This window comes from Neovison vison, chromosome 2, assembly GCF_020171115.1.
Source record: "Neovison vison isolate M4711 chromosome 2, ASM_NN_V1, whole genome shotgun sequence".
Taxonomy (NCBI): domain Eukaryota; kingdom Metazoa; phylum Chordata; class Mammalia; order Carnivora; family Mustelidae; genus Neogale; species Neogale vison.
The window spans coordinates 55,748,287-55,761,275 of NC_058092.1; the positions used below are offsets into that span (position 1 = coordinate 55,748,287).

Here is a 12,989-nt window from a genome sequence, read left to right on the forward strand (position 1 = left end):
AATTCAAACAACTGCATTGAGGTTCCCCACTTCTTCCATCCCATCAAAATCAGCTACTCCAAAATTAAGAATATATTACATTTTGGACTTAAATTAAGATTTAAAAGCTTGAATGCACTGTCAAATACAAAGCAATGTGTATTTCACTTTTAATGTTAAATAAGATGTATTTGGTTATTTATGGTCATGCTTTATATAAAGGGCCCTATTCTTTGTTTTCCCAGGGTCTAGAGGAGTGCCTAGAACATCATCATCATCGTCATCATCATCATAATAATTATAGGTGCTCCATACATTTCGGCCTAAATACAAGAACTGTTTGTTTTCGAAGAACACTGTATCGTTTCATCTTGTTATTCATTCATTTTAGGTTAAAGAATTTGATGCCAATTTTACATATGAGCAACAGTCAGAATTCTACTTGGAGTCAGACACTAATTACATATTTCAAGTGAGATGCCAAAATTCAGGTAAAAAGTACTGGCAGCCCTGGAGTTCCCCCTTTTCTCACAAAACACCTGAAACAGGTGAGTGTATTTATATGTTTAATCTCTTAGGCTTTTCTTTTGACATCTGTCTTTCCTAAATACACACACACACACACACACACATATGTATATATAATATATATTTTTATATATTTATATAATTTATTATTTATATATTTATATATATACATATATATGTTCTCTCTTCTTTACTTGTATCAATATTGACAAAACTATTGTAGGCCAGGTAGTTACATTTAAATTGTCATTTTGCTTTGATTTTGTTAAGGCTGGCTATAATTTATGTAATGGTTCTCAAACATTCTTGGGAATAGAAACCAATTAAAAACCAGCTGGTATACATGTTCATCGTCCCTGCTCCCTGAGGGTCTGTGTCCATGGGTTTAAGGTGGTGGGTGTGCAGGTTGCTCAAGAGTAAGCATTTCTTACAAGCATCCAGACTGACCATGAGGCACATAATGATCTAAGACTTTATTTTGAAACACATTATTAAGAGTTACGTTAAACTCTTTAGGCCACTCTGACACAATATATTCTCCTGAGAGACACAAATCAAATCATATCAATAAATATTGATTACCTACCATATGCAAAGTAATCAGAAAGTTAAGACACTTAATCATGGGATTACTTAATTCTCTTCTCAGCAAAATTTAGCTGACCTATTGTTTATCTTTAGATATTTCCCTGCTCTTAATATTATTAGTTTAGTTTTCTATCCATTTACACGACATTCAGTAAAATCTTGGCTAAATAAACTTCAATAGTAGCAAGGAGAATCTATTGCAAATGTCATAATACTCCACAATGTCTTTCATTAACCTCATGATGTCTCCCTATCGTAGGTAGCTTATATACTAGATTGAAATTTTCTTTTCAGAACTGAAGCACTTAATTGTAATCACATGGATTGATAATACCATCTTTATTATAATATTATAATATAGCATCTTAGAATTGAGGTGTTTTTTTTTTTAAACAAACACTTTAGCATACATTATAAACATTGATGACTGCTACATAAGCAGAGGGAGCGAAATGGCAGACAAACTAAACAGTTCTTTTGGCGCCCCCTAATGCCTAAATCTTAGAAATGAATTATCAAGGGAATAATTTGCAATGCTAGCAATTCCTTTTTATTTTTATTTTTTAAGATTTTATTTATTTATTTGAGAGAGAGAGCACACAAGTAGGGGGAGTGGCAGAAGGAGAGAGAGAAGCAGGCTCCTTGCTGACAGGGAGCCTGATGTGGGACTTGATTCCAGGACCCAGGGATCATGACCTGAGCTGAGGCAGAGTCTTATCCAACTGAGGAACTTTAAGACAGAGGCTTAACCGACTGAGCAACACAGGCATCCCATCAGTTCCTTTTTAAAAGTTAGTTTTTAAATTACAATATTCTTTCTTAAGTTTATATTGCTAAAAGTTCTTCAGACTTTATATGCCATTTTATAACAGTGAGAATTTAGTTGATAACTCAGTTATTTTTAAATGAAATTTAGAATTGTCTAGCAAGATGATTCAAAATGATGACTAATATTTACTTACCATCTGCAAAGTACTACTATGTATAAGCCTGTCTGATCTTTATACCAGCCATATTTGGTAGTCTACTTGGCACCATTTTACAAATGAGAAAACTGAGGCATGACTTGCTAAATAGCACATTGCTAGTGACTAAAAGCACCTAAACAAGAACATAAGTTTTCTTAGTCATCACCAGCTTTCAGCAATTTCATCAAGTTCTTTCTTTAACCAATTACATCAAAGTGAAGGAGCAATTTATTGAAGTTTTCTACAAGTTTAATATAGGACCACAAATGTTCTCCTTTAAAGGCAAAGGTCCTAAACCTCAGGTAGAAGAAAACAGAATCCATAGCCACCCTACAATGAGTCTAAATGTAAAGTCTTTGTTTCCTAAAGGGGAAAAGAAATCACTTGAGGCAAAAATGCTACTTAAAATTAGATATTCCTGAAAACCTGCATCTATCCAATTCAACACGTAGCTAAGAGGAACCATACAAATTTCTTCCAAGACATATTAAATGAAAAATGGTGATTATGTGTAGGGAAAGTGTTAATATTAAATCTTTTCAAAACAATTTTTTGTTTGTAAAAGCAATGCAAATTTATTATAATATACAACCTAGAAATAACTGCTGTTTATATCTTAATGAATTTAACACTAGTTTTTCATGCACCTTTTTATTATTGAATATAACTCACATACAATGATATATTAATTTCAGGTTATGGCATTGATTCAACAATTCTATACATGAATCAGTGCTCACCAAGATAAATGTAGTGACCATCTGTCATACAACATCCTTACAATATTATTTACTATATTCCCTATGGTATAATTTTCATCTCCATGTCTTAACTATTTTATAACTAGAAGTTTGTACCTCTTAATTCCTTTGTCTATTTCACCCATCCCCCAACCCCCCTCTCCTCTGGCAACCACCAATTCTTTGCATTTAAGAGAGAGGTTGTTTGTTCATTTGATTTGTTTTTTATATTCCACATATAAGTAAAATCATAGGTATGTGTCTTTCTCTGTCATTTTTTTAATGATTGGTGTTGTGGTGTATATATTGTTTTATATTCTTACTTCATCTCTCTTGTTGAGTTAAAAAATCTATTTTATGGTCACACAGTGTATGGTGTACTCTAATACACTGAATCATTTCCCCATTTCGGCAATACAAGGTCATGCCATTTTTTCCATTATCAATAAACTTCTTGGAATAGCCCTTTAGGTAAACTCTCCTTATGTGTTTAGACCTTATTGAATCAAGACTTAAGCACATTTTAAGATGCTTGATGCAAGTTGCCAAATTGCTTTTTAATAAATCTTTAATATTAATTGCTTTTTAAAAAGATATCTAAGAAAAGACTGTCATTTATTTAGCCATTCATGAAATATTCAAGCAGCCTCTACCATGCTCCAGCCATTGCTATGTAGTTGCAGAATCTCTGTGAACGAAGGAGACAAAGATCTCTGACTTTTAGAGAACACAGTCAATAAAAGCAATCATAAAAAAATAAATTACATAGCACTATAAATATAAACAAAAGCAGTAAGAATCAAACCTCACAACTGAAATTTGAATTCCTTCACAATCAAAAAAGTTAAAAAATACAATTTCTATAATACTTTAATTAACCAACTTGTTTGAAAATGGGGCTTTTTGACCAGCCAATTTTCCCACTAATTAAAGGCTGATTTATTTATGAAGAAAGATAGCTCAGGCAATAAATATCCCCCATGCTGGAATTTGCTATTTTCCTCTAAAATCCTTATGTATGTACCACTGAAGAGATTTATCTCCAAGCAATGTATTTTCAAAATTATGCCAAAATGGTATTGCAGAGTAAATCATCCAGTAGATGTGGCTTATCCTGCAAACCCCCAGCTTTCTTCTGTATCACTTCCCTTGGTTTTTAAAAACCTAGCTTCCAAAAAAACCCCAAGCAAACTCATTTATAGTAAGAATTAAATGATTTATTACAATTACTCTCTTTTCCTTCCTTGGAGCATTTGGAGTTTATTATTTTTTTAAGATTTTATTTATTTGACAAAGAGAGAGAGCACAAGCAAGGTGAGAAGCAGGCAGAGGGAGAGGGAAAAGCAGGCTCCCCACTGAGCAAGGAGCCAGATATACGGGCTCAATGTGGGGCTCCATCCCAGGACACGGGGACCATGACCTAAGCCAAAGGCAGACACTTAATTGACTGAGCCACCCAGGCGCCCTGAGTATTTGGACTTTAATGAAAAACAAAGTGTTACACTAAAAAAGAAAAAAAATAATAAAACTCAGAATATAATAGCAGGCCTTAGCAAACACACAGGAGAAGTTTCTCTAGATTGGAGATGCATATTTTTTTATCCTGGTAATGAAGAGTGTATGCAAATAATAGAAAATGAAAGAGTTTAATATAACTTATATATTGTATATAATTTATATATAGCATGTGTGAATTATAGTATATAAATATAAATTATAATATATAAAATATATAACATGTAAGTTGTATTATATTATCTGTAAAATATATAAATAATATAATATAGATAATAATTAACATTTATTGGATGCTTACTATGTGTTTGGTACCATGATAAGCATTTTACATACGAATTGTCCTTTATTCATCACTAAAGCCCTATGAAAGTTTTATTCCAGTTGTACAGTTGAAGAAGATGAGGCCCAGGGAGATTAATCAGTTTTTCCAAATGTTCTAAAGCTGGTAACAGTAAAGCCAGGACATCAGCCATCCGGTGGGATTCCAGCACCTGCACTATGGCTTTGCTGGTCTTCCTAAGAGACCTAAGAGGGTCCTTTATCAACCTCCCCTCAGCCATCCCACCAAATCCTCCTCTGTACATTAGCTAAAAATAAAACAATGCCAGGAGAAGTTCACTTTTAATGTAATGTTTGTTATGAAAATGCAAATACATGAGAAAAAAGGAAACCACAGGATGCTATCAACTAATCCTATATTGACCTGAATACAAGATGAGGAATCACGTTTGGGTTATGGCAATGAAAATGAAACCACAGGACCCCAGGAACCTGGAGAACAGGGAATAGGATGGGGCAGTCTGAGATGAAGACAAAGTAAAGGTGGAAAAGGTGGTTCTCTTAAAGATAGGACCTCCACTTGGAACACTGAAAAAATAAAATAAAATATAATAAAATAAAAAGGGCCTCCACAAGGGCATTCATAATGTGTTTTTCTAGCTGGTCTTGGTCCAATAAAGTGTCTAGAAAGCAGTGCTTCTCAGAGTGGAGTCTGTAGACCATCTGCACCAGAAATGCTTGGGTAGGAGTTTAAAATGCAGATTGCTGAGCCATTAGCCAAGTGATACTTCTACAGTAAAGTGTAAAAAACCACTGCTCTAGGGGTTAGACACCCTTTAAGAGAAAGAGGTGTCATGAAAAATGACGTAGGGTGTGGGCAGGAAATGTGGACAGAAATGGGGAGACTTGATTGCTCAAGCTATTGCCTTAGTAATAGTGATTTGGGGGGTCAGAACAGGGTGGGTACATGAGAATTTCAGGCCATTCTCTCTAGTATTATCTGGTCACCTCTCTCTCTCTTCTCTTTCTCCTGCCCACCACTCTTGAGTTACTGAGCACCCCAGCCCACCTTGGCAGCTCAGGATCCCTAGAAGCACAGGATGCAGGACCATTGTGCCAGTGAACCATCATACTCCCATATTACCCCCTCTGCCCCGACCCTGCCCCACCTCTCTATGTGAAGCTTCAGCTGAGGTTCTGAGAACCAATGAGGACTGCTGAAGTTGGAGCTACTACACCACCACCCTGGAAAGTCACTGTAAAAAATTCCTGGGGTCTTTAAGCAGTACAGAAAGAACCCCAAAGGGGAAAAGATTTCTGAGTGTAGAAAGCCAACACTGTAAATGTGAAAGTCAGTTCCCTAAATTAAATACTACTGAACTATATATATTGAACAGATGACTTTTGAGCAGGAGTGTTGTTAAACTCTGCTGTATACAAGGCTCTTTGCAGTGAAGGAAAGGCATAGGCTCCAAAATCCCTTTAACGACAAGTCAGAAGCCTGAGGGAAGGGCAGTCATATTTCATAATGATTAGTTAACTTGCTTGAATTGCTACTTGAAGTAGGAAAGTTTCCCAGAGAAATTGTATTATTCTTTTTTTTTTTGACAATTCTCCAGAGGAAGGCAAGTATGAGCAAGGTATTAAACCACATGATGTTTTGTTCTTACAAAACACCATTGGTTATTGCATTACTGATGACTGAAGATTCTCATTAGTTTTTCAGAACTTATAAAGACTATAAGAGAAAAAAACAAATGTTATGTCAATGGAACTAAATATAAATGATATTAAATCGAACACAGATTAGAGGCTGGCACACAGAATTGTACTTTTCAAAAATTCCATTATTTGTAGTTAGGGGTTTCTGATTCATTTACATTTGAGATGTAAATGTAAATAAATAAATGTAAATAAATGCATAGATTCATGGTTACTAAACCAGGTTAAACTGACACACAATGTTCCCTGATATACTACTCAGTTTAATAACCTCAATTTATTTAATCTTCTTCATGTCCTATTCCTAATAAAGAATCAGAGTTCTATAGAATAAAAAAATAATGCGTAAGAGTTACAATCTGAGGTTCACAATATCCACTAAGAATAAAGATTATGATTTTCCATGAGGAAGTAATATCTTCTGTTTCCTATTGCTGCTTTAACAAGTTATTAAAGCTTAAGTCACATGCTACATGGCTTAAAACAATACAAATTTATTATTTTATAATTCTGGAGGTGGGAAATCCAAAATTGATATCACTGGGCCAAAGTCAAGATACCAGCAAAGCTATGTTCTTTCTGGAGGCTCTAGGAGAGAATCATTTTCATTGCCTTTTTCAGATTCTAGAGGATGCCTTCATTCCTTGGCTTGTGGTCCTGTCTTCCATCTTCAAAGTCAGAACCATAGTATCTTCCATTCTCTTTTTCTCTGACCCTCCTGCCTTGTGCCTTGACCCTCCCACCGAATGTGATTTCATTCAGACCTACCCCTATAATCTAAGATAATTTCCCCATCTCAAGTCCCTTTTGCTATTATAAATTATAGAAATATAAATATATATTTATTACATAAATTATATAATTTATATGTAAACATTTATTTGTAAATAAATTTAAAATATTAAATATTTATGTTATTTGTTTATATAAATATACTTATATGAATATTATATTATATATATAAATAAATATTTATAACTACAGCAAATAATTACATATAAAATATAGTTAAATATAAATATAGCAAATAAATATTTGCTATATCAATTTTATATATATATATATATATATATATATATATATATATATATATTTAAACTCAAAGGCTCCAAGGATTGGGACAGGGATATTTTGAGGGGGTAGGGAGGTCACTATTTGTCCTACCACATCTCACCTATCTACCTCACCACCTATTATTGCAATTTTTACAATTATTGTGATTTGATGCCAGCAATAAAACCAAATCGGTTCTTTTTAAGCAGAAAAGGAACTATTGGAAAGATAGCTAGAAATCAATATGAAGGCTGGCAAAATGATCATAAGTAGGATACAAGGGACAGCAAGAGCCAGAACTGCAGTCAAAAATTGCAGCCTAGAAGAATCCTAGGAGGACCCTGCAGCTGGCACTGTGGTCATTGCCACTACCTGCCCTGCGTCCTGTCTGGACTGCCCATGATGCTACTGTTACCAGACCCTGGGTATAGCTGCTGCTATAAGAAATTTCCTGGAGCTGAATGTTCTGTACCTGTGGAAGCATCTGAATGGGTAGGTTTAGGTCATCTGCTTGTAGCTACTTGTTGGCAATGGGGAGAGGAAGGCTTTGTTCCATCAAGGCTTCCACAGTGGGAAGCCTTACCTGCTTCTTACCTATTTTAGGAAGCCCACAAAGAAGTACGTCCTGGGGCTGGGCAACTAAAAAATGACAAATGTCCACTAGTCTATTCAGACTCGGTAATTGGCACATGCTATATGCTTGAGAGCAAGGTCGCACTTTTGAAGAATCTAAAACTACTGAGTAAGACTTGGTAGCTGCCCATTCCTGCACGTAGAGTTTTGTCACACAATGACATCAGCCCCATGCCTCTGTGTGTTCCATGTTACTTAGGAAAATTTCCTGGGTTTGCTGCTGCTTTTTACTTTTTTCTATTCTTAATCTTTTTCTTTAAACATGTGATCACATTATATATATTTCTCTTTCTTACCTTCTTCTCCCTATACATGGAAAGTACTGAGCCTATGAACATAAGCATGAAGATAATACTTGAATAGGTCTAGGCATACCCTCCTAGATATCTGTAATACACAAGGACAACACTGTAACTCATGAAATGATTCATCGTTTGACTTGTTTTTCTAGGTGTGGTAATGAGTTTGTCCTGACATATCATTTTCCCTGGCCTGGGCTTCTGGTGCCTATTTGATAAGTCTTCCCATTGTCTTCTGCTTTGCCAACTGACTCAGACCAGTGTCAAATCCTTACTATTACTCTTAACCCAATAAGGCTGAATTCCAACCCTAGAACTAAACGGGCCTGGGAAAATAGCACATAAACACTGTGAAACAGCTGAGATTATTAGGAGATAATAAAGAGAGAACCCAAAAGGAGATGTTTCTGTTTTAAGAAAAATAATTTGAAAAACACCCTTTGTGCCTCTGTGTCTTTTAATATGACACCTCTTTTATCTAGAAACTACTGAAAGGAGGGTCTAGAAAAGTTATTGTGTCAGCTGTGGTCAAAGCCTTTAAGATACAGGCCTCAGGTAGCATGGCTTTGACACCAAGATTGGCAAAGGCAAAAGTAAATAAAGATTTATAAATGTCCATACCCTTTGGGCCAGTAATTCCACTAAAGATATCTAGCCTTAGGAAATAAAGAGAGAGACGTCTGGGTGGCTCAGTTGGTTAAGCATCTACCTTCCACTCAGGTTTTGATGCCAGGATCCTGGGACTGAGTCCTGCATCAGCCTCCTTGCTTATCAGGGAATCTGCTTCTCCTTCTGCCTGCTGCTCCCCTGCTTGTGCTCACTCTCTATATCGCTCTCTCTGATAAATAAACAAATAAAATATTTTTTTTAAGGAAATAAGGGGTACCTGGGTGACTCAGTGGATTAAAGCCTCTGCCTTCAGTTCAGGTCATGATCCCAGGGTCCTGGGATTGAGCCCTGCATCGGCCTCTCTGCTCAGCAGGGAGCCTGCTTCCCCACCCCCCTACCTGCCATTCTGCCTACTTGTGATCTCGGTCAAATAAAAAAATAAAATCTTTTTTAAAAAGGAAATGAGAGATATAGAAAAAAGATTTATGTACAATGATATTTACCCAAAAACTAATTATAATAGTAAGAATTTGGAAACAACCTGAAAGTCCAATAATAGCAATAGCTAATGCTTATTAAGCTTTTAATTTGCATAAGGCACAGTACTAAGTGTTTGATATAAACTATTCCACTAGATCTCAGTGGTGAAGTGCTGTTATTATCTCATTTTGTAAATGAAGACACAGAAGGTTAAGCAGCTTATCCAGAGCCATGCAACTCCAGGTGGTGGAACCAGGATTTGAAGTGAATTTTGTCTGAATCCAAAGATTTATTTGAAACCACCAAACTAGACAGTTTCTCAACAGGGTGATGACTGAATAAATACACAAGCACAATATTAAATTGTTATTAGTATGACAGTTTTGAACACCTTTTAATAAAATGAGGAAATGTTCATGATATAATATTGAAAGAAAGGAAAAAACAAGACACAACATTTAGCAAGAGTGTGATCTACCCTGTGGTACAGAGATACACAAAAGATTATTCACAAATTTTTTTTTTTAATGATTGCTTCTAGTCTGTGAACAAATATAAAGTTGTACTTTCTTCTCTATACTCTTCCAAACTTTTTAAGCATCCTACAATTAGTGTGCCTTATGTGTATAATCAAAGAAAATAGTTGGCTTCCAGGAGGAAAGAACTGTAGGCTGGAAGATTCTAGGAATCAGTGCTACATGGGTGAGCCCAACCATAGCCCGCTGTGGTGGGGGCTGGAGTCCTACAAGGCCAAGCAGCTCTAACAAACCGTGGCCAGCCCCCAGAGGCGCAATGGCTAAGTCTCAGCTTGCGGGCCCCTGCTGCAGGGCTGACTGAGCTGCCCCACCCCCAGCCATCCTGCTGTGGAAGTGAGGTTATTAATTAATGAAGCCAGTGACCAGCAAAACTACGCATCAGGACTGAATGGGAATTTTCACTCTTTGACCTCTACCTAGGTGACTTCAGTTAAGTCATCTATCTTTTGTACACCTTTGTTTCTTCATCCATGAAATGAGGACAATAATATTTTCTGCCTGATTGGGTTGTTATAAGGATTAAATGAGAGAAAGCATGTAATGTCTAGGACATTACCTGGAAAATATTCAGTATTCAATTAATGGTCACCTAAAAAGAATAATAAAACACACTTGGCCCCATGGTATGGCCAGAGAGTGAAAGGCTCAAGAGAAGATTTGGTATCATCCCTCAGAAACAGATGAAATACATCATGACTAAAACCAAGCACTGCTGAGCATATCTGATTAAAATAGGCTGGCATTTGATATGGTACAGACTATAGTTATGCTATATGTTTCCAGTCTTATTCAAGAACAAGAGACTACATTTCTTGTTCAAAAAACCACTCTAACTCCCCTCTAAATTTCGTTTAAATGCACTGTCTTTGACAAGACTAATTCTAAAGTCAGATACCAGTTTGCATAAGATTTATAAAAATTTTTACCAACTTAGAGATAATTTGAGTTTCTGAGTATACTCAGGTATGAGCTGGGAGGGAAACAAGCAGGGACAGAATTGTCTCATTATGGATATAGCACCAGAGATATTAAATTAACAATGAAAATATCATGGTATTTTTCTGGCACATTAGGCAACACACTGATGATTAGAGCTGATAGACACAAATGTTTTTTTTAGTTCTAAGGCTTCTCTCTGTGTGTGTACATCATTCTGCGTTTTTGAATGCTTTTCTTTGTCAAAATACTTGGAAATACTATAAAATGCTAACAGCAAACGGATTAAGGGGATAGAATTAGGGATGGTTCTTTTCCTCTCCCTTTTATTTTTCCTCTTACAGTTCTCTCCAGTAAGGTTACTGCTTTTATAATGATAAATATTAGGTATGATTTAAAAGAAATGACCTAGCCACATGGTGGCAGTATACCATGAAATTAAACTATATATAGTTTAATTTCAGTCCTATGCTTAAAAATTTTGTCATTGGCTTGAATTCCTCTCTGACAATCTTGTTTATAAGTTGTCTTACTTCAGATATCTGATTTTTTGTGAAATTATGCTCTGATAATTAATCATGTCTTAAAAGAATTTTAAAATGACTAATCTAATTTAAATTAATGCACCTGGTTGATTTGAAACTATGATAACAAAAAGACCCTAAAGGATAATTGTGTTTATTCTCCCTATTAGGGCTAATAAAGCCCTAGTTAGATATGTACATTACTTTTATGTAAAATGAAATTAATAACCGAAATTTCATTGCTAAATAATCACCTGTTCTTTATACAACAGAATTAAGTTAACCTGCATTAACAGCCACAGCACCACGTATTACTTTTAAATAAAAATGCTAATTTTAAAATAATGAAAGTGAAAACAAAAATAATCTAGCAACATATGCTATAAATCCATGATCTTGCCAAGTTGAAAATTGCATTACATTTTAATGTAATATATCTAGTCTTAAAATTTCAAAATCATGTAGATGCAGACTCCTGCTTGGGCTTCCCAAGCCTGAACATCAGTCTACAAAATACTAATTTAGATGAATAAACCTGGCTGGTGACCACTGGGGCATAACCTTGCTCCCAGAGTTTGATGAAACCACATACTCGGGAACAAAAGAGACTTAGTGAAGCACTGAGAAGGCAAAAAGAATTCCTGATTTGTCACAATTCACAGTGCAACATTTTCCTCTCAATGTAGAGAAGACAGAATAAAAACATAGAAAAGAACTTTTGGTTCTTCTGATGTTTTCACCTTCTAAAATTCCCTACCCATTGTTCTTAGAAAACTAAAGAGCTTTTGCCTGCACCCAGGTCAACCTTTTTCAAAAATTTCCAAAGACCATAAGAACCTTTTTATTGAAACTACATGATAGTTTTCTCAAAGAGAGCTGTCTGGGCCATACAGCTTGTTATACAAGGCTGTGATATCATGGCGGCAGTTAAAGCTGCCTCAAATCATGATTCCTCCCTGGTCCTGCAAGTAATTCTTCAAAAAGAAAAATCTGAACACTGAAATCAGAATAACTGAATAAATAGGGCTTGAGGCACACTTGGGAATGCAGAGCTTAGAACCATTTTCAGGAATGTCTTCTGTCAGCTGGAAGAATAGTGTCCTTGAAGTCACCTCTGGGAGCTTTTAAATATCAGGAGGGAGGAGATGAGTAAGAAAGCACCAGGACTCTTTTGGGTTCAGAATGAAAGCGAGTTAGCTGCCAAGGCTGCTCACCACACCCCGGTCAGAAGCTTTCATTAGCTGTGTCCTGACAGTCATTATGACTAAACAGGGCTGGTCAGGATCTTTGCCAATGGGAAAGGAGCAGAGGGAAGTCATTAATAGAATTCCACACCTGTGTTATAACCTCAAAGTGTCTGCTAATCAAAATTGGGCTTCTTCTATGGAGCCAAGATACTGTTCCCCAACAGTATCTCAAAGATTGTGCAAAGGCAGAAGTGACACATCCTGGAGGCTCTTCAGGAAACCTAAACTTTATTGCATCATCTATTGGAAGGAATCAAGTAGAGACCAGTTACTGTGCATTTTTTTGGTCAGTGAATTAAGTAAAGCTCCTTGGTATTTGTTGCCTAGAAGCCTCATGAAATTAGAGGACA

General features: G+C 35.8%; 1 protein-coding gene across 1 annotated transcript in view; it reads left to right on the forward strand.

Moving 5' to 3' along the window:
• The window catches only part of IL23R (interleukin 23 receptor), a 60,767-nt gene that overhangs the window by 38,304 nt on the left and 9,474 nt on the right, over nucleotides 1–12,989 (forward strand). The window contains exon 6 of the mRNA XM_044236431.1: nucleotides 371–527. Coding sequence (XP_044092366.1) covers nucleotides 371–527 — 157 coding nt within the window. The remainder of the gene's footprint in view (nucleotides 1–370; nucleotides 528–12,989) is intronic.